We start from the raw sequence: 26,426 nt of genomic DNA, 5'->3' as shown, positions 1-26,426 counted from the left end.
TATAACACCCCATTTTATTGTCTTTTGGCTCACATATATAATATCATATTTCGAGAGCATTATTTACCATCTAGCAATTCTTCCAGACAAAGAAGGCTTCTCGAAGATATATTTAATTGGATCTAGTTTTGCTATGAGCCATGTAGTATGATAGAGCATATACTGTCTGAGTCTTTTGGTAGTCCATGCTAATGCACAATACATTTTCTCCAATAAGGAATACTTGGATTCATACTCTGTGAACTTTTTACTCAAATAGTAAATAGCTCTCTCTTTTCGGCTAGACTCATCTTGTTACCCCAGCACACATCCCATTGAATTTTCACACCCTTTCAAGTATAAAATTAAAGGTTTCCCTGGAACAGATGGTACCAACACTAAAGGGTTTGACAAGTATTTCTTAATTTTATCAAAAGTCACTTGACATTCTTTATCCCATTTTTCAGGATTATTCTTGCGAAGAAGCTTAAATATGGGATCACATTTGTAGGTAAGCTGAGAGATAAATCAAAAAATGTAATTCAATCTTCCCAGAAAACCTTGAACTTCCTTTGGTGTACTCGGAGGTGACAAATTTTAAATGGCCCGTATCTTGTCTGGATCAACTTCAATTTCTCTTTCATTGACCACAAAGCCTAGTAACTTCCCTGACTTTACCCTAAAGGTGCACTTCGCTGGGTTTAACTTGACTCACAATCTCTTAAATAACTTTCTGAGGCTGGTGACATGATCTTTATTCTCACAAGATTTTACAATCATATCGTCTTCATACACCTCAATCTCTTTGTGCATCATGTCATGGAAGAGTGTTACTATGGCCCTTTGATAAATTGCCCTAGCATTCTTTAACCTAAAAAGTATGGTCATTTGAGTCTCTTCTATAACTTTCTTCTATAAAGAAACAATTTTATGCCACTCTCATATAAGTTCTTCTTGAAATCTAGTTGATTAGTATGCTATTTTCTACTACTACACTACCTATTTATAGAAACATAAAAAAAAAGTTGACAATTGAAATATTTTATATTACTTTCTTATTGTTACTACTTTACTCTTATAAGCAAGTTCTTCAAAAAAAAAAATTGACAATTGAAATATCTTTCATAATTTTTATTGTGTAAAACTTCTTGTGCATCGTCTTAAAAACATGACATTACTACTCTAAAGGATGTTTCACTCATACTTAATACTTGTGTGTCGCTTTAAGAATTTTTTTAAAAAAAAGCTCATTTTTTGTATTACTTTGACAAATGATTCTAAAAAAAAAAGATGTTTCTTATTCAATATCTTAAAATGTCTTATATTTATAATTTTCAAGAATTGCTTCTTTTATATTCTAACACAATATCATAAAAAAAATCATTTTTAAGAAATGCTTTACTAATCATTTTATTTCACACTATGAAATATTTCTTAAGAAGAGCATCTCATGTATAATTCTAAAAGTTTTTATCGTAAGAAAATTTTCATAAATCATCCTAATGAAGTGTTTTTCAAGTTCCACTCTAGAAGCATTTTTGACTTTTTCTTTCAGTGTACTCTCATGATATCATAATAAGTATTCCACATGCATTTTTCTAAAATTTGTTTCTTATTATTCACAAGAATTCTCAAAATATTCATGTGTAATTTTAAGAAATGCGTCTCATGAAACATTTCTCATTACCTATCATTTAAAAAAAAAAAAAAGTATCTTTCATTCATGCTTCCATATTGAAACAATTTTTTCATCTAAATGATGATTCCTAAAATTAAATTTGTCATGTTGTTCCAAGAAGTATTTCGCTCATAATTTATGAGAAGTACATCTTTTGCATTCTTACAAAGAATGTTTCCTACATTTCAAGGGGTGATTGTCAAGAAACACATCTTATTTATTTATGTTAATTTGAACAAAATCTACCTAAGAAACGTTTGTTACCTAGCATAATTAAAAAAAAAAAAAGAAAGAAAGAAATTTCAACGTGCTACTTCAAAAGTCACTTCTTATGCACTATTTAAAATGTACTTAAAAGAAATTATGATGTACTACCATGTTTTTCTTAGAATAACTTTTATATTGTTTCAAGAAATGTTTCCCAGCATTCAAAAAAATTTTTTTTTTTTAAGAGCATTCCTTAAGCACACTTCCAAGACATGTTTTTCATGAACTTTTCATTCATCATTCTTTTAAAAGTGATTCTCATACTTTAGTCTATGAACCTTTTCTCGTTATTAAAAAAAAATCCTAAACTATTAGCATATCATCTTAAAAATGATTCATGATTAGAACTATTTAAAAAAAAAATCCAATTTGTCATGTGCCTTTTCAATAATATTATTCATTTTTTTAATTTCCTTGGATGAAAGATTCAATTTTTTATTTAAAAAAGAACTTTTACGCAGGGGAATACTATAAAAAGAACTTTTAACTATGCATTTTTAAGTATTTTTTAATTTTAACTTTTTTAAAAAAAAATTCCTCGCCCATAGGGCATTCTCGAGCACAAGGATGCTTGTGCATGGAATGTTGTTTTTACTCTTAAAAAAAATTAGACTTTTCATGTTTCACTTTTATTAGTTTCTTTAACTTTGACTCAAATGTGTGGCATCTAAAAAATTTACTTGCAACCATTAGGGGAAGGCAAATAAAGTGGATGTGAAACAAGACAAAAGAAATTGTAGCAAATGAGTATGACCTATCCTCATTCTTCTCACCTCTATATATAAGGCAGCCCTTTGCGTCTAAGGTAGGGCTTTACGACTAAACCAAAAAAAAATTTACAATACTTGCTAAAAAAATTAGCTATCTTGATTTATTTTTGAAAAATAAAACTGATTTTTATTATTTGTTCTCTTCTTTTTTTTAAAGAAATACTCTCATTACTTGTTCTTTTATTTTTTTGAAAAATATTCATATTACTCGTTTTCTCTTTTTTTTTAGAGAAATACTACCATTATTTAGTCCCTTATTTTTTAAGAAAACACTCTCATTACTTTTTTTCTTATTTTTTTTTTTATAAAATACTCATATTACTTGTTCTCTTATTTTTTTGGAGAAATACTATCATTACTTGTTATTCTAATTTTTAGGAAAATATTTGCATTACTTATTCTCATATTTTCTTAAGGGAAACAGTCATTATTTGTTGTCTTATTTTTTTTAGGAAAACACTCCCATTACTTATTCTCCTTTTTTTTTTAAGAAAATACTCCCATTACTTGTTATCCTATTTTCTTTAGGAAAACAATTTCATTACTTTTTTTAAGAGAAACACTAATGTTATGGTTTACACTTTTATACATTACCTTTATCACAAGTAATTCTTTCATTTATATTAAAATTTATTTATTTTATACATGAAACATTCTTTGATTTTTATCAAAGAAATTCCATGCAGTGGGCAATGAACTTGCTCATGCGCAATGTGCAGTAAAAATATATATATATTTGAATAAGGCATACAATACACTACTAAAAAAAGGGTTATTATCAATGGATTTTTATCAACGGAACAAAATTTATAGGTAATCCGTCACTAAAAGTTTGGCACAAACTATTGCCAATTTTATATTGATGAAAAATTCATCGCTAATAATTAACAATGGATTTACCAATTCAAAATCTGTTGCTAGAAAAATTGAATAAAATTTTTTTTTGACATTACTGACAGTTTTACTAATGAAAACATTCATCATTAAAAAAATTTAAAAAATTTTGGACTTTATTGAAAGAATTTTCATCCATAAAACAATTGGTAAAAGTCAAATTTTTTTTATTATCAACAAAAAATTCTATCAGTAAAATCATCACCAAAATAAAAAAAATTCAAAACCCTCCACCATTGGCCCCTCAACTTTGCCCCCAAATTCTCAAATCCCTAATTATCCCCTTCGCTCTCCCATTTTCTCCCTCTCCCCCTCCCTTTCTCCCTGTCGCCACCTTGCTGCCAGTGCCACGACCTTGTCCCTTAGCTATCTTTGGTGAGTTTTTTGTAAATGAGTTTATTTTATATTTTTTTTGTTGAGTTTATTTGTTGAGTTTAGGATTTTTTGCTATAAATTTGTTGACAATTTTTTGGGTTTTGGTTAATAATATGTTGAGTTTTTGTTAGTTAATTATTTGATGAAATTTATTTGGGTTTTGGTTTTATGTTTATTGAAATTTTTATTGGTTTTATGTTTGTTGAAATTTGTTTAGGTTTTGGTTATATATTTATTAAAATTTGTTGGTGATATGCTTTTATTGGATTTTTTGTTGAGTATTGTTAATTTTTGTTTAGATTTATTTTTAGTATTGGTTTTCGCATTTTTTTTTAATTTGTTGAGTTATTTATTTTTTTATTTGTGAAAGTTTTGTTGATATTTGTTAGGTTTTGTTATATATTTATTAACTTTCAGATATGTAATATTTAGGGTTGCTTAATTTGGGGTTTTAGTGCATTAATATTTATATATATTTGTATGGATGTTTTATATTTAATATTTTCTAGATTTTAATAATAATTATAGAAATTAAAATTATTTATATTGATTTGAGGTTATAATTTATATATCACTAATAGCTATATGATTTTGAAGTAAGTTATACATTATTAAGATTTATATTTGTTTTGAAATAATTTATATATTTGATAGTTTAGTGAAATTTATATATTACTAATTATTAAAATATTGTGGTTTGATTGTATTGATCAAATTAATATAAATAAATTATACATTTATTAACTTTTAGATGTGTAAGATTTAGGATTGGTTAATTTGCGTTTGATGTGTATTAATATTTATATATTTGTATGGATGTTTTATATTTAATATTTTCTAGATTTTAATAATAATTATATAAATAAAATTTATTCATATTGATTTGAGGTTATAACTTATATATTACTAGTAGCCAATGATCCTTTTGAAGTAAGTTATATATTATTAAGATTTATATTTGTTTTGAAAAAGTTTATATATTTGATAGTTTAGTGAAATTTATATATTACTAGTTATTGAAATATTGTGGTTTGATTATATTCGATGTTCACAATATAACTCACTTAAATATAATATTTTATTGTTTGTTTTATCTAAAATTAAATATATTTTGTTAATTTCATTTAATCTTATATTACTAAAGTAATATTACATATATTTGTTTTTTTCTTGGTGTTATTGGAATATTGATGGAATGTTTTTGTTCTATATAGATCAAATAATGAGACATCATACAAAAAGTACTATCGATCAAGATGGTTCTAAGGCAGGATCCAGTAAAGGTGATGAATGTATCAGGTCATCATAAAAAATGATATAGTATGATCCACCATACGGGTCAGTTGAACCATAGGGGTTAAGTTCACCCTAGATATAGTTTATTGACCATACTAGTCACCTTCAGCACCAATGATGGGTGATCCATAAATAGAGCAATATGTCAATCCATAATTAGCTAATGATCCACCAGTTAAAGAAAAAGAAGGGAGGACAACTAGGTAGAGGACTAGGGGGCAAACAAAGGGTTATTGATTCTTTTGGATCCAGATAAGTGGGTGTGGATTACTCTACTTGAAGGTAGGTATTACTTATTTTCTTATTATTTTTTTTTATTAATGAATTTGTTTAGTTAAATTAATCTTACTAACAAATTGATGTTGGTAGTTGATTTCAGCAATCGTCAGTTAGCTCAACAATTTCAGAAATAATTCAAGTGAATTATATTGGTCCTTGGCTGACATGGGATAAAGTACTTGCGCCAGTTAAGTCTATGTTTTTTGATAAATTTAAGGTAATAAATGGATATTTATTTTTTTGTATATATTTTTATTTAATTTGAATTAAAAGTTCAAATTATTGTCAACGACTAATAGTATTCCTATTTATTATGTTAGAAAAAATGTCAGTGGGTAGAGTCAGATGATGATCTTGTTCAACGAGCTTGGAACAATATTTCGAAGAATCGATTGAAAGACTTATTGTCCGATGGAGAGACTTGGCAATGAAAAAGTGTGGAGTTGATAACATCATAGAGTGTAGAGGTATGGAGCAAAGGTGGATCACAGCTTCGATTTGGGATGCTCTTATTGACAATGTATGGAGCACTTTTCAATGGCAAAATATCTTTGCCAAAGCTAAAAAATCATCGGACACAAAAGGAAGGAAATATTATGAAGCACACTAGTGGCTTGATTCCTTTTTTTGTTCATAAAAAAAGAATAGTACTATCTTATTTTATGAGTTATTTTTATCATCAAATATTAATAAATTATATAAATTGTATTGATATATGTTTTATTGAATTAGACCTGGCAATCCATGTTTTCGTGTTGTGTTTGATTCATGTAATGACACAAATTACTAAAACATGAACACGGCATGAATTATAAAATGTGTTTAAATTTTAAACATGAACACGACAGTTTATTATACGTGTTACATGTGACATGACACAATTAATATGAATAACACTGATAACCCTAATATACATAGATAAACATGAATAACATTGATATGCACGAATAACACCGATACACACTGATATACATGAATAACACTAATTTACATGAATAGATGGTAAATATATATCATCAAACATCATGCCTAGTTCAAGGCATATGAACCTACTAGCTTGAGAGTATTAAAAAAATAACAATAATTTACAGGTTACATTTTAATAATATAGTATCATGTAATATAGAATAAATTATAAATTTTTCTTATCATTTAACATATTATTTAGAATAAGTATTATTTTTAATTTCAAATGTATAATCTCTTATTTTAACTCTTATAATTTAAAGAATTGCATATTATGATTTATGTTATTAAGATTATCATATAATTTTTTATCATTATAAATGTTATCTATTATCATTATAATATATTATTGAATATTTAAATGATTTAAATTTGCTTTGCTTTATCAATGATCATATTGTTGAATTTTACTTGTTGTTAACAATTAAGTATATATTTGTCATTCTAAATTCTTTTGTTAATAAAAAATATTTTGTAATCTTATTATAAAATGTTACAAAGAACAATATATATTTAATATGTTAAAATTTATATATTATATATATTACTAATATAAAAAAAATACTTGCATATTTAAAAAATAAAAAAAAAATTATACCCATTTAATATGCATTTAACATATATTATATATTTCAATTTTAATATATACATTACTAATATAACAATCATAAATGTATACATAACCATATTAGTTTTTATTGTCAAATCCAAAATGATGAATTACTAAAGATTAAAGAATAAAGTAATAATGTATTGAACTAATATTATTATTTATATTGTATTTATATTATTAATATAAAAATAATATTATAATAATTATTAAATCAGTATCATAGTTAAATGTTTAAAGTAATCCTTATATGTTTATATTAAATTAAAATAAATATAAAAACATGTTAAACATGTTTTCGTGTCATGTCATGTGTTAAATGCGTTTTTGAGTAACACGTTTTATTTAAACATGTTTTTCTTGTCTTATACATGTTAACATGTATAAGACAAGAATTGTGTTGTGTGAAAATTTGTGTTGACATGAATAAACACGAAACATATATTTTTTAAAACACATATGATTTTTTCATATTATTTTCATATCATATCATTATGTCATATAAAAAATTTTTAGGTTTACATTGAATGTGTCTAAACAAATGCAATCACCTGAGTTGCAACAAGAACCCACATTTATAGAAATTTTCAATCGCACTCACAAAAGTTCAGTAGGATGTGGTGACTTCGTTGACAACAAGTTCAGCGTTGTCAATGTCTGTGACTTTTAAATGACTGAATAATGATGAAATTATTGCCTTGCTTTATTGAAATAAATGATATCTTATGTGTTTTGTGATGCAAAGGCTATGAAATCATGAAAATTGTTGCGTAATTTGCTTTGTGCTTCTAGTTGTATAGTGTGATAAAGGTTGTGTGGTGTGATTATTGATCAAGTATTGCATTTTTTGCATTATGATGATGGTTGTGTATTTTGATTATTGATGAAATATGTATGTTAATAATATATTACGATAACTACTTATTTGTGAAAGGTTTTTGCATGTCATCTAGATGAGATCACATTTGTGAAAGGTGAAAATTTTTGTATATTTTCGTTTATGATTCTATTTGTATATTTTGATTGTTAATGAAGTATATAGTGAAGTAATTGAAAGCAAAGACATTGTAGGAAATCTTGTATTGAAGTATATAGTTTAGTGTATATTGAAATGCAATGAATTTGTAAAATGTGAAAATTATGCTTAAAGTTGTGAATTGTTTGAAATTGTTAATTGTTTAAAGTTGTGATATTTTAGTGAACTATATAGATCTTGTAGTAATGATTATTGTTTTAGACTTTTTGTAGGAAAACTATGCTGTTGCATTATCTTAGAAATACGATGAAGACTATTCCAATCATCTAGAATTTGATCCACAAGTATGGACTGAAGCTATTAGAGGGGTTGAAGCTACATGCACTCATGTGCTTGGCTTTGGATCAACATATAGATCTAGGGGCTTCCTTCATTCAACTTAATCTACTGCTATAGTAGGGTTATCTAACTTTGTTTGTGGTTCATTATCTTTGCCTTCTCAGACTTATCAGCTTCAGATAGAAGAACGAATTGATGAGTTGAGAACTAAGCTAAGACTTGAGCTTAGATCATTCATAGAGCAGATGATGCAATTGATAGGGTCTAGACAGACTCCAACATCACAATATTCTAAACCTGATGATGGCATTAGATATTCTAAATTAGGAGGTGCAGCAGTAGTATAGTGACATATTCTGTTGGATTTGTATAAGGTATTGGATGGATGGATGGATGCTATGGATATTTTATGAATTGATATTTTATGATGTTATGGATATTTTATAGATGTTTGATGAATGTTGGATGATTTATTTGATGGATGTTACTTTGATTTGATATTTTAATTAATAATAATAGCAAATTTAAATAATTACACATGTTTAAATTGTAATTTACAAGGTTTGGAAATAATTATAGGTTTTTTGAATAATTATAAATCTTTTTATTTAAATTATTTATGAATTTGTACTTTTACTAACGAATTTACCGATAAAATTTTACTATTATCGATGGAAAAAATTATTTTATGACTATTTTTATGGTTATTATTGATAAAATTTTACTATTATTGATGGAATTTTAATTATTATTGATGGATTTTTTTATTACTGACCAAAAAAATCCATTATCGATAGATTTATTGACAATTTTACCAACGAAAAATTTCGTAGCTAATTATTGATGAAAAATTTTATAGGTAAAATTGTCGCCAATAAATTAGTCGGTAATTACAGATGGATTTTTTGTCGGTAATTACTGATAAATTTTAAGCATTACCGATAGAATAATATTACCAATATAGTTAACATCGACAAAATTATTTCGTTGATAAAACCATCAATAAAAGTATTATCGATGGATTTTTAGCTTTTATCGATAGAAAATTCTGTCGATAAAGCCCATTTTTTTGGTAGTGTTATTCATCTTTAAATTATGAGAATAAATATATCATACTTATTATATATATATATATATATTACTTTTACTCTTTCATTAAACTAGTGCATGAGAATTTCTTATATTAAAATTCTTATATTAGGGGCAAAATGTAGATATTTCATTTTGATTACTAATATTTTATTCTTTTAAATTTTTCTAAAATTGTTAAAGTTAAGGATAAGTCAAAATAGGTGATTAGAATGTTTTAGTAAAGATTATTTGACGGAATAGCTAGTCATGGAACAACTCTTTCACAAAACAGTTATGTACGGAACAACACCTTCATGGAACAACTTCCTCAAGGAATAACACCAACACCTTTATCGAAAACTCTTTCACTAAAAGTTGCTTCACTAAGGGTTATTCCATAAAAGATGTTTCACCGAATGTTATTTCACTGAAAGTAAAAGTGAAAATAACCCTAGAATATGATAGGGTTCTTGAGTTAATTTCATCATTGGGATGTTTCAAAAAACTTAGTTTGGTGGATCAGATATAAAGATAGTTAAGAGGTTTCCTCTTAACCTTTTATCGAGATATGAATGTTCCTCTTCCTTTTTTTTTTCAAAATAGATAATGAACTTCTATGTTCACCATGACTGTCACCAAAAGCTAATTAAACTCTCATTAACCAATATATTAACATATTTTGTAACAGCTAGTTCCCCCATTATTTACCATTATTCATATTTAATACATTAACACTTTTTATAATTGTCAATTTCATCATTATTAATATTCAATATTTAAGATATATAACTCCTATTCTTGAAACTTATAAATAGGAGTTTCCACAATTTATTGGAGGACTTTTGGAGATTTCTAGCAAATTTACTCAATTCTCTCTTCCTATATTCTTTTTTAGCCTTATTCTTTTCCTTACTTAGCCTTGCTTCACCACCTATTACCACATGCTAGATATCATTGCACTTAATACCTCAAAGTATGCTCCAATCTTCCTTTCTACCATCTCCCGGCACACTATTAGATATTGACTCAAATTCTAATTGGGAATTAGTTTGAATTCTAGTGAAATTCTATTAGTTAAAGAATTACTTGATAATTAAGAATAAATATTCTTAATGAGTAAGAGTTCTTAGTAAATAGAAATTCTTGGTGATCAAGTAATGGAGTTTTAAAAAATATAAAGTAAGTATTAACTTTTAGAATTATGAGAGAGAGAGTTATAAGATCTCCATATGAGTAAGTCTGTAAGGATGTGAAAAAGAGTTTGTTTGAAAAAACACCAGTTGAATGGGATAAAGGATATTCCATAGGTTATACACTTGGGAGCATGGAAATTAGGATTGTTTCAAGGGCTCGAGATTAGTGTTTATTTATGGTGGTTTTTACTCTTTGTAATCTCTACGTTTTTATAGTGGATTTTCTCTCTTATTCGTAGATGTGGGCAATTGAGCCGAACCACATTAAATTTTGCCTCTTGTGTGTCATTAATTTTGTGTTGATCTCATTATGGAATTTGTTTATACTTAAAAAAATCCCAACAAGTGGTATTGGAGTCAGGTTGCCAACATCTCCTCATGAGCCAGGCATAAAAGATTTCTTTTATAGCCCAATGTGTGAAATGGAGAGATTGTTAAGGTTATCCCACATTGATTGTTGCCAACATCTCCTCATGAGCTAGGCATGGAAGTTCTCTTTTACGACTCGATGTGTGAAAAGGGAGATTGTTGAGGTTATCCCACATCAATTGTGGAAGGGGATTTGTTGTTGTAGATTGTGTTTGTAAGATCAGAGACATGCAAGAGAATATGTTGCAACAAGGCATTAGTTGCATGTGGACTCAATTGGGTAAAGTTGATTTGGCTGCACATGAGTACTAACCATCTTGTTTGAATCTAGTGGAGTCATCATTGATTCAACCATGTGTGGTTGGGATTTATTGAAGGTTAATGTTGTGGTAGAATTTGTGTCAAGGTAGAGTTTTGTTAGATATTGACTCAAATTCTAATTGGAAATCAGTTTGAATTTGGTGAAATTATATTAGTTAAAGAATTACTTGATCATTAAGAATAAATATTCTTAATGGGGTAAGAGTTCTTAGTAAATAGAAATTCTTGGTGATCAAGTAATGGAGCTTTATAAATATAAAGTAAGTATTAACTTTTAGAATTATGAAAGAGAGAGTTATAAGATCTTTATATGGGAGATAGGTGTAAGGATGCAAAAAATAGTTTGTTTGGGAAAACACCGGTTGCATGGGATAAAAGATATTCCATAAGTTATACGCTATGGAGCATGAAAATTAGGATTGTTTCAGGGGCTCAAGATTAGTGTTTATTTATGATGTTGTGTACTCTCTGTAATCTCTATGTTTTTTTTAAATGGATTTTCTCTCTCATCCGTGGATGTAGGCAATTAAGCCGAATCATGTTAAATTTTACCTCTTGCGTGTGATTTATTTTGTGTTGATCTCATTGGGAATTTGTTTCTGCTTAAAAAAATCCCAACTCACACCTTGTTCTATTTATTTGCAACATTTCCTCAACTCACCAAAGAACCCATTTACAGGCAGTTTTGTGAAATCATCGGTTATCCACTGATTCTGCTAATAAATTTGTTATATTTTGACAATGAACTAACCATCAGTCAAAATGCTGTCACCTGTGGGCTAAGTACTTGGGAATCAGTCTGAATATTTTAAAAGGGAGAGACATATAAGAGTAAGCTTGTATATAGAATAATGTTGAATAAAACTATCATAAGTTCTAAGAAAAACAGGGGATTATCATATTCTATCAGATCTTTGGAAAGCTGTAATTGAACTGCAAATGATTGTTTTCCTTGGTTAAAAAGATTTGAAAAAAATGAAAAAAAAATCATTCAAAATTTGAAGTTAGTGCTCATTAACTTTATTGAAGATAACAATGTGCAAAGGAAGTTGCATATCATTGTTATAGGGAAGCACTGTAGAATTTATGGAGTAATATTACAGCAGAAACTAGTCACTATAATCCAACAAACTGGAAACAAACAGTAACCTAAAAAACAACGATGTTTAATGTATAACAATATAGGATATCCTACCGGACTTGAAAAATCTCCCTTCTTGAATTCTTATCAAGAATGTCCCATTTGCCAATCTGTTAGAAATAGGCCTCCCTTGGAGTATCCTTACTGCAACACATAAAATCTGGTCATAATTGTTAAAACTTGTTAAAGAAATTAAGATAAAAAAAAAGCAGATATTTTTTGTTAGAAATATCGAAACTCACCTAAGAGTATTAGTTGTGTTGTTTTCTTCCTTGTCTTCTTCGGTTTTTCCCTGTAATATATTTTTGCAGAACTCTTTCAATGATCCTAATGAACCACCATGGTTTTCCAGTTGTAAATACAATGTATCCCATGCTCAGTCCCAGCACCAATCCGCATCCATAACCCATCAATATAGAAAATTTCCAATTCAATTCTCTTGTGGTATCATCATCTTCATCAAACTTTATTGGATGAGTTTCCGAATTCTGATCATCATCGCATTTTTTTGATAAAGGAAGTCCACATAAACCCAAGTTCCCAATGTAGGAATCATTTGAGAAAGTACCAAACTGATTGCCTTGAGGAATCTGTCCCACAAAATGATTCTGAGATAGGTTTAATACCTCTAAGAATATCATATTCACTAGTTCTTGAGGAATTCTTCCTTGGAGCTTGTTTGACGAGAGATCTAATGATTCAAGTGCTGACAAATTCCCTAACACTGATGGGATAGAACCTGTTAAACTATTGTGAGAAAGGTTGAGGACTAAAAGGGAATGAAGTTCTCCAAGTACTTCAGGAATTTGTCCAACGAATCGATTACTTGAAAAGTCTATTGCTGTGAAAGTGGTTAAGATGTCAATGAATTGTAACTCCAACCCTTTCGTCGTAATCAATACTGAGTTATCATAAAAACGATCTTCATCATATAAATCTATCATGTACTCTGCTTTCCTTTTGTTCGCATCTCTTATAGCATGCAAATTTTCGAAAAATTTCATTGGTAAGTAGCCAATGAAATCATTATGGGAGAGATCAATGATCCGCAAATGAGAGAACGAAGATGTAACTTCAAAATTGTCTATCCGACCATAGAATCTATTAGATCGCAAGACAAGAATTTCTATATCCAAAATTCCTAACCAATGGGGAAAAGTGTCATTTAAGTTGTTGTTTGCTACATCTAAAAGTTTCAAGTCTCTACAATTAACCCAAGATCGTGGTAGTGACCCTTTCAGCTGGTTGCTATTCAGGTTAAAATTTCTTAATGAACAACCTTCAGAAAAATTTCCTGGTATTGTACCATGAAAATTATTCATCTGTAACTCCAAGTCTACAAGGGAAAAGCTTAAGTTTCCAAGACATTGTGGAATAGTTCCAACGAGATTATTCTTAAACAAGCTGAGACCTTGAAGTGACCTCACATTGCAAATTGAGGAAGGGATGTCTCCAACTAAATTATTGTCTGAAACCATGAACCATCTCAATGAAGGTGGTGGAGATGGAAGTTGTCCTAGGAGCAAATTTGAACAAGATTAGGAGTTTGAAGATTCTAATTTAAAAGAGGTTTGCTCCGAAAAATGTAAATAAAATATTGTGATCTTTTTTCTTTAGCAAGAAAAATAACTCTTTTACATGCCCTTGTAGATTTGGAACTTTTTCCATGATACCTAGGCCAATTATTATTTTTTTATTTGAAATTGTTAGAATTGAATTCGGTAAATCTGATAAGTGAAATTAATAATTTAACAATCTATCAACAGCTTACATAGGTATAAGTTAAATTAGAAAATTATAGTTGAGGATAAAACTATGAAAAGCAATTACTTCACTAATTATTTATATTATGTATTCTATGTCAAAATTTAATCTAACGAAAAGCAAAGCTCTAATAAGAAATGTTTAAAATACTTTCTAGGGACAAATAATTTTCTCTTACATGTACTAAATTTTTATTAATTACTTGAGTTGTGTTAAAGAAAACTTCTAATAAAGTCATATTTATATTAATTTGCTCTTTCAATATCACACAATTAGTACTATAATTTTGAAATCTAAATCCTTATTTTCAAATTCAGACGTAATTGAAAGAATTTCTGACATGTGGAAACCTGATAAAAAAAGGAATGGAGATGATACTATACCTGTGAAATTGTTAGAGGGAAGAAACAGTACACCAAGAAAACTCATGTTTCCAATAATTGGTGGAATTTCACCTGGAAAACGAGTTTAAATCATCCATTATAGGTTAAAATTTTCCTACGATAAAGTACTGCAACAAATAAATAAATAAATAATTAATTAAGAAGGCCATTTTTCAATCGAGCACTTGTGAGAAAAGAGGTGTTCTAATCTTCTTAATTTCCATTTATTTTTGCATTATAATTTTTGAAAATCCTAGTTATAGCTCAAAAGGAGAAATCAAAATTTCCTAACAATGGCTAGTATGGCATTTTTCAAATATGTAGCATTGAATATCCAAAAGACTTAAGTTGAATTAGTTTTCAAAAAGCCTTTGGTTATTGTAAATAAACAAAAGTTCTTGTTTCCTTTTTAAAGCAAAATGAATTTTTTAGCTTTTTCATTTTTTGTTTTAGTAAGTAATAGTTACTTTTGAACATATAAAAGAAAAATTTTCCAATCCAAGTGACCAAACATAAGCACGATGAAAAGATAAAACTTTATTAGATATTTTATTTTATTTTATTTTATTTTTTGCTAACGCATAACATAAATAGTATAGCAAAATGATACATAAATTGAGCACAAGGCTTACCCTAATTACTTCGTATAATCATTTTTTTAAAAAATAATATTTAACAAATTTGAAACTCAAATTCTAACATGTGAATTATTTTTTACTCTTACCAAACTATGACCACTTTGTATTAAAAAAAATACACTAATTCACACTAGCAAGCTTCAAAAACTTTAGACAAAGTATCTCAAAGTGATAAACAAGTTCAAAGTGGCCAAAAGATCACAGCCACAAACTAAATGTTTAATTTATAAAAGAATATTTGAATTCAAGTTTTTGTTATACATAAAATTTTAGATGAAAATTGAAATTAAAAACAAAAATGTAAGCATTATTATAAGAATGAATTAATGTTTTACCTTGGAAGTTGTTATGGTCGAGAGCCAACTCCGTAAGCCAAGTTAAATTCCGGATTTCTACCGGCACAGTCCCCTTCAATTGATTGTAGGACAAATATAGGTATTGTAACTCTTTGCACTTGAATAAACTTGTCGGAATTCTTCCGGAAAATTGATTCTGACTCAAGTCAAGCGATTGTAATTCAGAAAGGTGATTAAACATATCTGATGAGAGATGACCTGAGAAGTTGTTTCTCCCTAGCTGAATTACTTGCAATGTAGAAATGTTGAAGATTGAGGAAGGAATGGAACCTGAAAACATATTATTATTCAAACTTAATTAGTTTTTGTAAGGTAGATAGATAGTAGATCATACTCTAGCTAACAGAAATTAATTGAATGTCTATTAATGAACAATCAAGGCACAATGTTATTTAGAAGCATTAATTTAACATTGCTATTTAGATTCAATCAATATATAGTTGATTTTATCTATGTTGAGGAAAAATGACAAACCTTGAGCATTCATGTAATACTAGTTTATTCTACACATGCATTGCACATGGATGAAATAATACTTTGATATCATTATTTAAAATATCATCCATATATAAAAGTGTGAACTCTAAAAGTATTAAAAGTGAACGACATAAATACCTCTATGAATTTTAAGAAATAATAAATTTACCTTTAAATTTCTAGCATTTTTTATTTATTTAATAAAGATTATTTGTCATTAAATATATAACTTTTATTAGTTAGTTATTTAAATTAAATCTAAAAGTGTTAAATATGAATAACATAAATATCCTTATAAATTTTAAAAATTAACACATTTATATTTCAATTTTTAGCATTATTTATTTATTTAATAATGATTATTTGACATTAAATATATAGCTTTTTATTCATTACTTATTTAAATTTAAATCAATTAAAAATTATAAAATTTATATCAAATTAAACTACATTAAAAATTTATTTGTAGGATATGGTGGATCTATTGTCCAAAATTAACTCAAATTAACTCTCATATTTATTTTTAGAATTCTTTTTTGTTAAATTTCATAAGTAATAATTCAATCAAATTCATATAAAATACATTTCTCATCCTATAGCCTATGATATACTATGAGTTCGTGATTTTGAGCGAAATATAGACAAATCTTTTCTTTATTTCTCAATTACTAATTGTTTTAGTCTAAATTATTAGACCATAATGTGTATGCCATCAAAACATTTAAACTTTATCTCAAGTAAAGCATATAATTTTTCATTTTTAAGATACAATCTAATTTACTCTTTATCTTTTTTAATGGTTTATATGATGAGTCCTTAAATATATTTATATTTTTTATTTATTTAATTTAGATTAATTAAAATTAAAGTTTATATAAAATTATAAATTAAATTATCAAAAAATTATTAAAAAAAGAGTAATACATGTATTATGGTAAGTTTATATGTTTTTTTTTATGATAAATATACATTTATATGTTTGATGATTGCAATGGTTGATTATAATATTTCTAATCACTCTATGCAATCACAACTTAACATTATAATGCTTAAATGAATGTTTACTTTATGAACATAATCTCATGTACTCTTGAATTGTCACTAAACTTAGTTTTTATTTCATCTTTTATAGATTGATTCTATACTACACCCAAATTAATTTCGGTCTATCCTTATTTTTTATACGTAATTTCAAATATTTAGTACTTAAAAAAAAATTTATGAAACCAAATACTATATTGGTAAGAAACATTAATATTGAAGAAAGAAATTATTTAATATATTGATAGTTAAGTTTTTTTTATTTCCATAAGTGGGTTAAGAAATTAACCCATCACTCACTTTTTTTTTTTCAATTAGTTTTTTTTTTAATATACTCTAAAACCTAAAAAGTATATATCATGCTGCTAACTTCATTTGTGAAATTTAAAAATAATATCATCAATATATTTTATTATTTTTTCTTGAAAAATATGAATTTATTATTTTCAATTAATAATACTCTAACATATTTTTGTGTTTTGATAGTAAAAAATATTGATTAATTGTGTGTGTTTTGTTGAATGATCAAAGCATTGTTAGTTCTCTAACTAATTATTATATTCTTTGAAACATTAATGTTATAGTTCATTTCATTTTATTTGTTTATATACTTAGGTCATATTTGATATACAAAATTATGAGAATATAGGATAAGATAATATTATGAATAGGATTAGATTAAATAATATCATCAAAATTCGTGTTTGATGTATGCAAGGATTATGATAAGATAATTTATTTATTTGTCAAAATTATCCTTCCTCAAAATTTATATAATTTAAATTATTGATATAATTTTTAAAGGTATAATTGGACATGCAAGTTTAATCCCATGGATTAAATATAATCCTCTTCATTTTTGGAGGATTGAATAATCCTATGCCAAGAGGATATTAATTCTCCTCATAATCCATATCCCTTTCCTTAGATACAAATAAAATATAATATAAAATGATTATCATCTTATTCTATTAATAATTCTATGCATCAAACATGGCCTTAAAGTATATAATTATTGATTTGAATTCTTATCATGAAAGTATCCATTTAATAATTATTTGTACTCTTATGAGTGTGTTTATTATACATAAATACAAATATCATCTTGATATATGCATAAAAAAATGTGAACTACAAACAATATTAAAAATGATTTTTTAATTTGGTAGACTCCTATTAATAATACACTACATGCCAATCATGCATATTTAAATAATTCTTCAATTCATAAAGAATGGAAGACTTATAATTGAACTCATTAGTCACATTATAAAAAATTTGAAGTATGAGGTTGTGGAATAAAACATATCTATTTATATAGTCTTGCAATTAAGATAAAAAATTAACTCAATTGATAAAATAACATTATATATATGTATATATACAAAAACAAGATAAATGAATCAATTAATATTTCATATAGATCCTCAAATTACTAAATTAGTCTTTTTATTATTCAGTTGGTCAATATATCATAATATATATGAAAATGATTAAAAAATGTATTAGATTATAGATGATATCATGACCTTAAATTTTTTTAATTAATGTGTAAAAAGTGCCCTATTTGGAATTGAGCCAACTTTACTATAAATAGTTATTTAAATTTTATCTAAAATTTAGAAAACTGACAAACATGTGCATATTTTAGATTTTATAGCTTACTTTGAATGGGACATTTTATAATTAAGAAGATGTTTCATATATATATCTATATTATATATAATATGTGATAATTTACTAAATTATCTCTACTTATTTCTATTTAATTTTTTTAGCAAATTAAAATATTGTCTACTTTTTATTTAGTTTCTTGTTAAAATAGTTTTTCTTGGTTAAGTCATTCATGCCCCACTTAAAGTAAGCAATACGGCTAGAAGATTTAAAATAATTTTTTTACAGATGAATATTTTAATGTTTGTAATACATTACGTCTATTAATATGTTTTACACAATTAAATTAACTATAGAGGATTTAGTGTTAAATAAATTATAACATGATAGTAAATGTATAATATTCCCTCTGTCTTATTTTCTTTGTCCATTTTTTTTAGGATGTCCCAAAATTATGTCTTATTTTCTGTTTTAAATATCTATACTCTTACATTTTATATTTTAAATTATTTTTATGATTTTGTTTTTACTTTTTAACATTAAAAATCATAAAACTTTAATTTTATAAAAAATTAATTTTAATATTAAATATATTAAAGTTAAAATATTTTTCTTAAACTATGTAAAAATCACCACAAGACAAACAAATAAAGGTAGAAAGAGTCATATAGTAGCAAAATTATTGATAATGATAGTTTAGACAATACCAATAATAACTTTATATTAAATCAATGATAACTATATATTAAATTATGGATAACTTATTAGTAAATTATTAATAACATAATAGTAAATAAATAATAATTTAATAGTACATAATTGGTAAGATAGATGTATGTCAGGGATAACATAATAATAAATACATAATAATATAATAGTAAATAACAAATAACTTAATAGTAAATTATTTATACATAATTGTAAATACATAAAAATAAACTAGTAAATTAAGGATAGTTTAATAAAAATAAGTGATAACTTAATAGTAAATCAATGATAACTTAGTAATAAATTAATAATAAGTTAATAGTAAATAAGATTCAATTTAATACTTTCTCCATCCTAGTATAATTATCACATTTTTATTTTTGTTGGTCAATTTTTTTTACTTTAATCACTTATTATTTTATATTTATTATTGATAAAAAATCTGAAAAAATACATATTTTAAAAACTTTAAATGAAGTGGTTTCTAAATATATGTTTTATAAAATTAAATTTATTAAAATATTTAAAATAATAGATGTCAAAATTAAAAAAATTTAACAAAAGAAAGTTAATTGGGATAGATAAAGAGAGTAATAATTAATTGACAAATTTAACAGTAAATCATAAACAACTTAATAATAAGTTAATGATAATTTAGTAGTAAATAATTTAGAACTTAGTAATAATTAATAATTAATAATTAAAAATAAATCAATATAACTTAATAGTAATCATTGATAAATTAATAGTTAATCAGTGATAATTTAGTATAGTAAATTAGTGATAACTTAATAGTATATCAATAATAATTTAATAGTAAATAATTGATAACTTAGTAGTAAATTAATAATAACATAATAATAAATGCATAATAATTTAATAGTAAATCAATATAACATAATTGTAAATGCATAATAGCATAGTTGTAAATTAATGATAACTTAATAAAAAATAAATGATAATTTAATAGTTAATTATTGATAATTTAGTAGTAAATCAAGGAAAACTTAGTAAGAAGTTACTAATAACTTAATAGTAAATCTATTTTAGTTTAATAGTAATTAAATTATAAACTTAGCAGTAAATCATAAATAACTTAGCAATAAATCAATGATAATTTAATAGTTAATCACTAAAACTCAGTAGCAAATCAATGATAACATAGTAGCAAATGCATAATAGTATATAGTAAATTGTTGATAATTTAATAGTAAATTATTAATAATTTAGTAGTAAATCACTAATAATGTCATCGTAAATCATTGATAACATAGCTGTAAATTAGTGATAATTTAGTTATAAATTAATGATAATTTAATTGTAAATTAGTTAATTATTAATAACTTCATACTAAATCATCAAAAACTTCATAATAAATTAGTAATAACTTTATAATAAATTATCTATAACTTAATAGTAAATTATCAATAATTTAGTAGTAAATTGTTTATAATTTAATAGTAAATCATCTATAACTTAGTGATAAATTAATAATAATTTAGTTGTAAATTAGTGATAAGATAGTAATATGTAATTGATAACTTATAGTTTAATTAGTGATAACATTTTTTTATATATGAAGTTACCAGTTATTGAACCCTGGTAACTAGAAAGAACAAAGCTAGAACTTTCATCATTAGGAACTATAATAAACCTTCCATGAACCTATTCATTAAAAATATTTAGTAAAAAAATTCTAAATTATGAATGAAACAATGATGTTATTATATAAAAAGAAAATTATTTCATATATTGTAATTTATTGATAAATTAATAGTAAATCACAAATAACTTAGTAGTAATTCAATTGATAACTTAGTAGTAAATAATTGATAACTTAATAGCTAATTGTTAAATTGTTAGTAATAGATCAATGGTAATTAGTAAATGCATAATAATATAATAGTAAATCATTGAATTTAGTAGTAAATCACTTATAATTTAGTTGTATATCAATGATAATTTAGTAGTAAATTAATTAATCATTGATAATTTGTAGTAAATATTTCATAACTTAATAGTAAATCTTTGATAATTTAATAATAAATTACTGATAATATAGTAATAAATCCACGATAACTTAGTTATCAATCGATGATAAGTTTTTTTATACTTGAACTTTTTAAGGATTAAACTCTAGTTACTAGCGAGAGTGAAGTCAAAACTTAGTAATAAATTAGTTATAATAATAAATCAATGTTAACTTAGTCGAATTTATTGATAACTTAATGATAATTCAGTTATAATTTAATTATAAATTAGTGATAACAATAAATTAATGATAACTTATAATAAATCAATTTCAGCTTAGTAGTAAAATATGAATCACTTAATACTAAATTATTCATATTTTAATAGTAAATTAGTGATATAATTTAGTAGTAAATCATCGATAATATATAATAGTAAATCATTACTAACTTAGTAAATTTTTTTGTTTTTGTTTTGGTTGAATATTGATATAGAGCTATATATATTTTTTAATTTGTGTAACATATTTTATTTATTTAAAAATATATATTTATTGCCATTTAATACTAAGGTATTGAATTACAAATATTTGTGGATATTGTACACATATATAAATAATTAAAACAATATTCATGTACCAATTACTATAATAACATAGTTTTATTGAAAAAAAATCAATTTCTGAAGTAAAAATTTGGAACGAATTTATCTAAATTTTATGTCATTGATTGTCTACTTGATAATAAATTAATAGTAACTAGATTAACGCTATATTTTTACTAAAAATAAATTCTTGTGTTATGTGGTAGGTTTTATAACACTGGCAGCAACTATAAAAAAATTATTGGCTTTAAAGATATTTTTAAAATGAAAGAAAGAAATAATGAGTTTAAACTTATTAGATAATACTATAGGAAAAATATCTAAAAGTTATTTTATTAAGTACATAATATTTTAAATCAAAATATATGATTTAATAATATTAATAATAATATGAATTCTATAAATTATACTTTTATAACAATATCAATTAAATGATAAATTTTTTGTATGACTTATACTAAATATATAATTAAGTGTTCGTTGAATAAAGAAATTACTCCATTTTAATTAAAAAAGAGTTCAAATATTAAAACTATATTCATTATCAATTTTAAAGTCTAAGATTTAAAACATAGTTTACCTTCAAAATATAATAATATCTTTTGATATTTATCTAAAATAGGTCATATCTTATTAATTTTAGAATTATTATATTTCATTATTTAACAAACAATAATAATATTGAACCAAAGTTAATTGAGAAAAATATTTCAATATTTAAAGAACAATATAAAAAAACTATTTGATTATGATAAGATATACCTTTAAGTAAAATGTGTTATTTAAACTCTTATTATAACATATTTTATTAAGTTATGCATATTAAGTGGCTTTTTAAGAAATCAATAGTCGATATTAAAAGTAGTTTTAGTTAATATCTCTTGTAAATGTATAAATAAACATCATTGATGAAAATGGTTCTTGATTGCTTCAAATCCTTTTTTTTAGAATATGTTTATAAATTAATATTTTTTAATTAGTAAAATTCATGTAAGTATGTATTTTTTAATATAAAATGAAACTACAAAATGATTTATATTTCATAAATAAGTACATATCAAAAACAGAAGTAAGTGATCATGAAAAAGAAAATATTATATATTTACTTTATTTCAAGCAACAAAAACTTTATAAGAATACGGTTTCAAATCAAAATAAATAATTTAAAATTTCAATAGCAAATAGATGAAAAGCAAGAGTTTAAATGAGTTCATCAATAATCGATTACTTTAAAAATTTTTTTAATTGAAAATAAAAATTCACTACAAAAAAAGTTAAAAAAAAAAAGCTCAAGAAAAAGCATAAAAATAGAGAAGAAAGGAAAGTAAAAAATCCGATTTGATTGTGATAGAAGATAATTCTCTAAAAAAATTTAAAAAAAAAAGAAAAATATATAAAAAATGAATGAAAATGATGAACTAAAATCAAAAGACTTAAAAGAAAAGTTCTAAAAAAAAGTCAAAATAGAGAAAGGTTAAATATTTATTCTTTATTGGAATTTTAATTTAAAATTTTTGTTATATTTATTTTTTTCAAACTTAAATTTATATTTTCAATTTAATTTAGTATGATGATGGTTATTTCAATTTTATTATTATAAAAGTATTAAAATTATTTTAAAATATTAGAATTATAATTTGGTTAACAATTACGTGCATAGCACATGAAAAAAAACTAGTATATATAATTATACATATCACTTTTACATCATCTTGATATAATGAAATGTGGACTTTCTTTAATATTTGATACTATAGCGAATATATATAAAATACATGCAAAATAATGATTCATGGTTAGTAAAGAAATTAAAGCATATGTCAAATCCCAAATGGTATGACGAAAGTTAATTAATTACATAGAAAATTTCGAATAAAATTCACGAAATTTTGAATTAAAATTTCTAAACCGAATCTGAAATTCAAAATTCGGATCTATGAAAAAGTTAATATAAATTTCCAATTAATCACGTATTCCATATTAATTAGTTTTGATTTTAGTTTGTAAACCATGGCCAAGTTTAGCGTACCTTCAAGGTTGTTCATACTGAGATACAACTCCCTGAGCATAGTCAAATTTCCAATTTCTTCAGGTACACTTCCGTTCAAAGAGTTGTTCGATAAGTACAAAATTTCCAACTCCTTGCAATTGGATAAACTGGCTGGAATTCTACCGGAAAACTGGTTCGAAACCAAACCTAGCTGCCGTAATTTAGGAAGGTGATCAAATATATCCGAAGGAAGATGACCTGAGATGAGATTATTAGTGTTGCAATCAATATTTTGCAATGAAGATTATATGAAAAGATTGGCAAGTATGGAACCTGAAAGGCGATTATAATCCAAATATAACCATTGCAAATTAGAAAGATTTCCAATTGCTTTAGAAATCTGCCCTTCAAGACTATTGTTATATAGGACCAACTTCTCTAGCTTTGACAAATCGCCCAAAGAAGATGGGATAACACCAGTGAAGTTGTTACCGTACAGAAACAAGTTTTGAAGTTCAGGGAAGGAGCCAAACCATGATGGGATTTCTCCACTGAAGCTGTTGCTACCAATATCTATTAATTTCAACCGACGCAAATTGACCAATTCGATTGGTAATGAAGCATGAAAACTGTTATTTCTAATGTTGAGCGAAGTAAGAAAAGACAGATTTCCCAAGATTGGTGGGATGGTTCCTGTGAGACTCATGCTAATAAGATTTAGAGCAGTGACTCTGCGGTGCTTGGATCCACAACTGACACCAATCCAATTGCAGACAGAGGTAGCAGCGGACCAGTTGGTTGCCAAAACATTTTGAGGGTCTCGAGTGACATGGGCTTTCAGGGCAAGGAGAGCCAATCGATCAGTGGTGATGTTGGGTGATTCCATCGAAAAACTAGGCACAAAATTATGCAAGAGCATCACAACCATGAGAGGGAGGATGAACCGAGTGTCTTCCATCGGTATATGCCTGGGTTATGAGGCAAATTAAGAGAAAGAAAAGAACAATTAAGTTTGGTGAATCATAGTGTTGATTGTTCATTATTTAATACTAATACATTCCACATGTTTTGTTTGTCAAAGGCTATTTTGATGGTACCTTAATTTCAACCTGATTTGGAAACTTTTAAAAATGACAACGATAATCCGGGACCCTCTGTCTTCAATTTTCATCAAGTTATCTCAATTGGAATCAAAGCAAGCTTAGTTGAACTTGAAATTGGATGGAGTATCTATTGGATCACTTAAATGGATTTTTTGTTTCTGCGGTGTTTGTTTGACGTGTCTTTTTCATAACTAGACATCATTGCAGTGGAAAATCTGTACAATATTTCTGCAATGTCGAAAATTTATCCTGTGTTCACACTTCTATCTTGTCAAACAAGAACAAAAGTCTGATTTGAAAGGACCTTACCTTGAAGTCTTCTTTCCAAAAGTAAGAAAATGAGGGACACGGGTAAGACGAGACGAGGCGAGGGCCAAGGCATGGCCATGATGACCCTTATTGACGCTTTTCTCCAAGGGTCAAGATTGGAACCCAACTGGATACCACTTGTAAGACGTAGACAGTAACAGAGGCAACGAAGTGATACCACTAACAAATTGGAATAAAGAATAGGACTGCAATTTATATTGGGTTGGTGGATTTTTTTTTTTTAATTTCAAAATAGGTTTATGTGTTTGTCATGTGCAGGAGCGGTGGGTAAGCTAAACCAGGGGGGGCCTCCCCCCAAGATTTTGAAAAATCTCTTTAAAACTTTTATATTTATATATTATATATATTAAATAAAATTAACTGGCCCCTTTAAATTAAAAGATTAAAATATATTTATTTATTTTACTCACCAATTATTTTTTTATAAATGTTTAAAATTAATTGATTTGTCACAAATATTAAATTATAATTATGCGAATTTAAAAAAAAACTTAATTGAACTTTTAAAATTTTAATTTACACTTTCTATTAATAAACAAATAAATTTAATTTTTTTCTTCGATCCACTTATTGGTTGTCAATATTGAAAGAGAGATTATTGAAATATTTATTTGAAATTCAATTCTTTAAAGTTTTTTTTTTTAAAATGTCACTCACAATTTTAAATATAATTATTTATTTGATATATTTTGCTTCTTTGTACTTTTGTTTATAAATTGATAAATTTATGATTTTATAAACTTGTGATTTTTTATTAATATATTACTTGCATATATGTTTTATGTTAGTTAAATAACATAACTCAAATGAAATATTATATATATATATATATAAAATATTAAACTTTTAGTTAAATATAAAAATTCGTTACTGGTCATGTGTTCATTTATTAATTAATAATTTAATTTTTTTTTTATAAATATA

The 26,426-nt window shown here is 25.4% G+C and overlaps 1 protein-coding gene across 2 annotated transcripts; it reads right to left on the bottom strand.

The window, feature by feature from the left end:
• Nucleotides 1-12,370: 12,370 nt before the first annotated feature.
• On the bottom strand, nucleotides 12,371-25,348 carry LOC111275950 (uncharacterized). 2 transcript variants are annotated; one of them, XM_022861608.2, is made up of 7 exons: nucleotides 25,167-25,348; nucleotides 24,403-25,037; nucleotides 24,109-24,327; nucleotides 15,645-15,935; nucleotides 14,672-14,743; nucleotides 12,767-14,040; nucleotides 12,371-12,684 (listed from the first exon to the last, which is right to left on the bottom strand). In XM_022861608.2, the coding sequence occupies exons 1-6, from the start codon at nucleotides 25,238-25,240 to the stop codon at nucleotides 12,776-12,778; spliced, it is 2,556 nt and encodes an 851-aa protein (XP_022717343.2). In that variant the 5' UTR covers nucleotides 25,241-25,348; the 3' UTR covers nucleotides 12,371-12,684; nucleotides 12,767-12,775. The 2 variants fall into 2 exon arrangements, with proteins under 2 accessions (XP_022717343.2, XP_022717344.2); XM_022861609.2 differs by having other exon boundaries at nucleotides 12,371-12,668; nucleotides 25,167-25,347.
• Nucleotides 25,349-26,426: the final 1,078 nt, after the last annotated feature.

This window comes from Durio zibethinus, chromosome 25 (assembly GCF_047325235.1).
Source record: "Durio zibethinus cultivar Kanyao isolate XHJ-2024 chromosome 25, ASM4732523v1, whole genome shotgun sequence".
Classification (NCBI taxonomy): domain Eukaryota; kingdom Viridiplantae; phylum Streptophyta; class Magnoliopsida; order Malvales; family Malvaceae; genus Durio; species Durio zibethinus.
The sequence above is the reverse complement of the archived record's forward strand: the minus strand, read 5'-3'. Positions and strand labels throughout refer to the sequence as shown.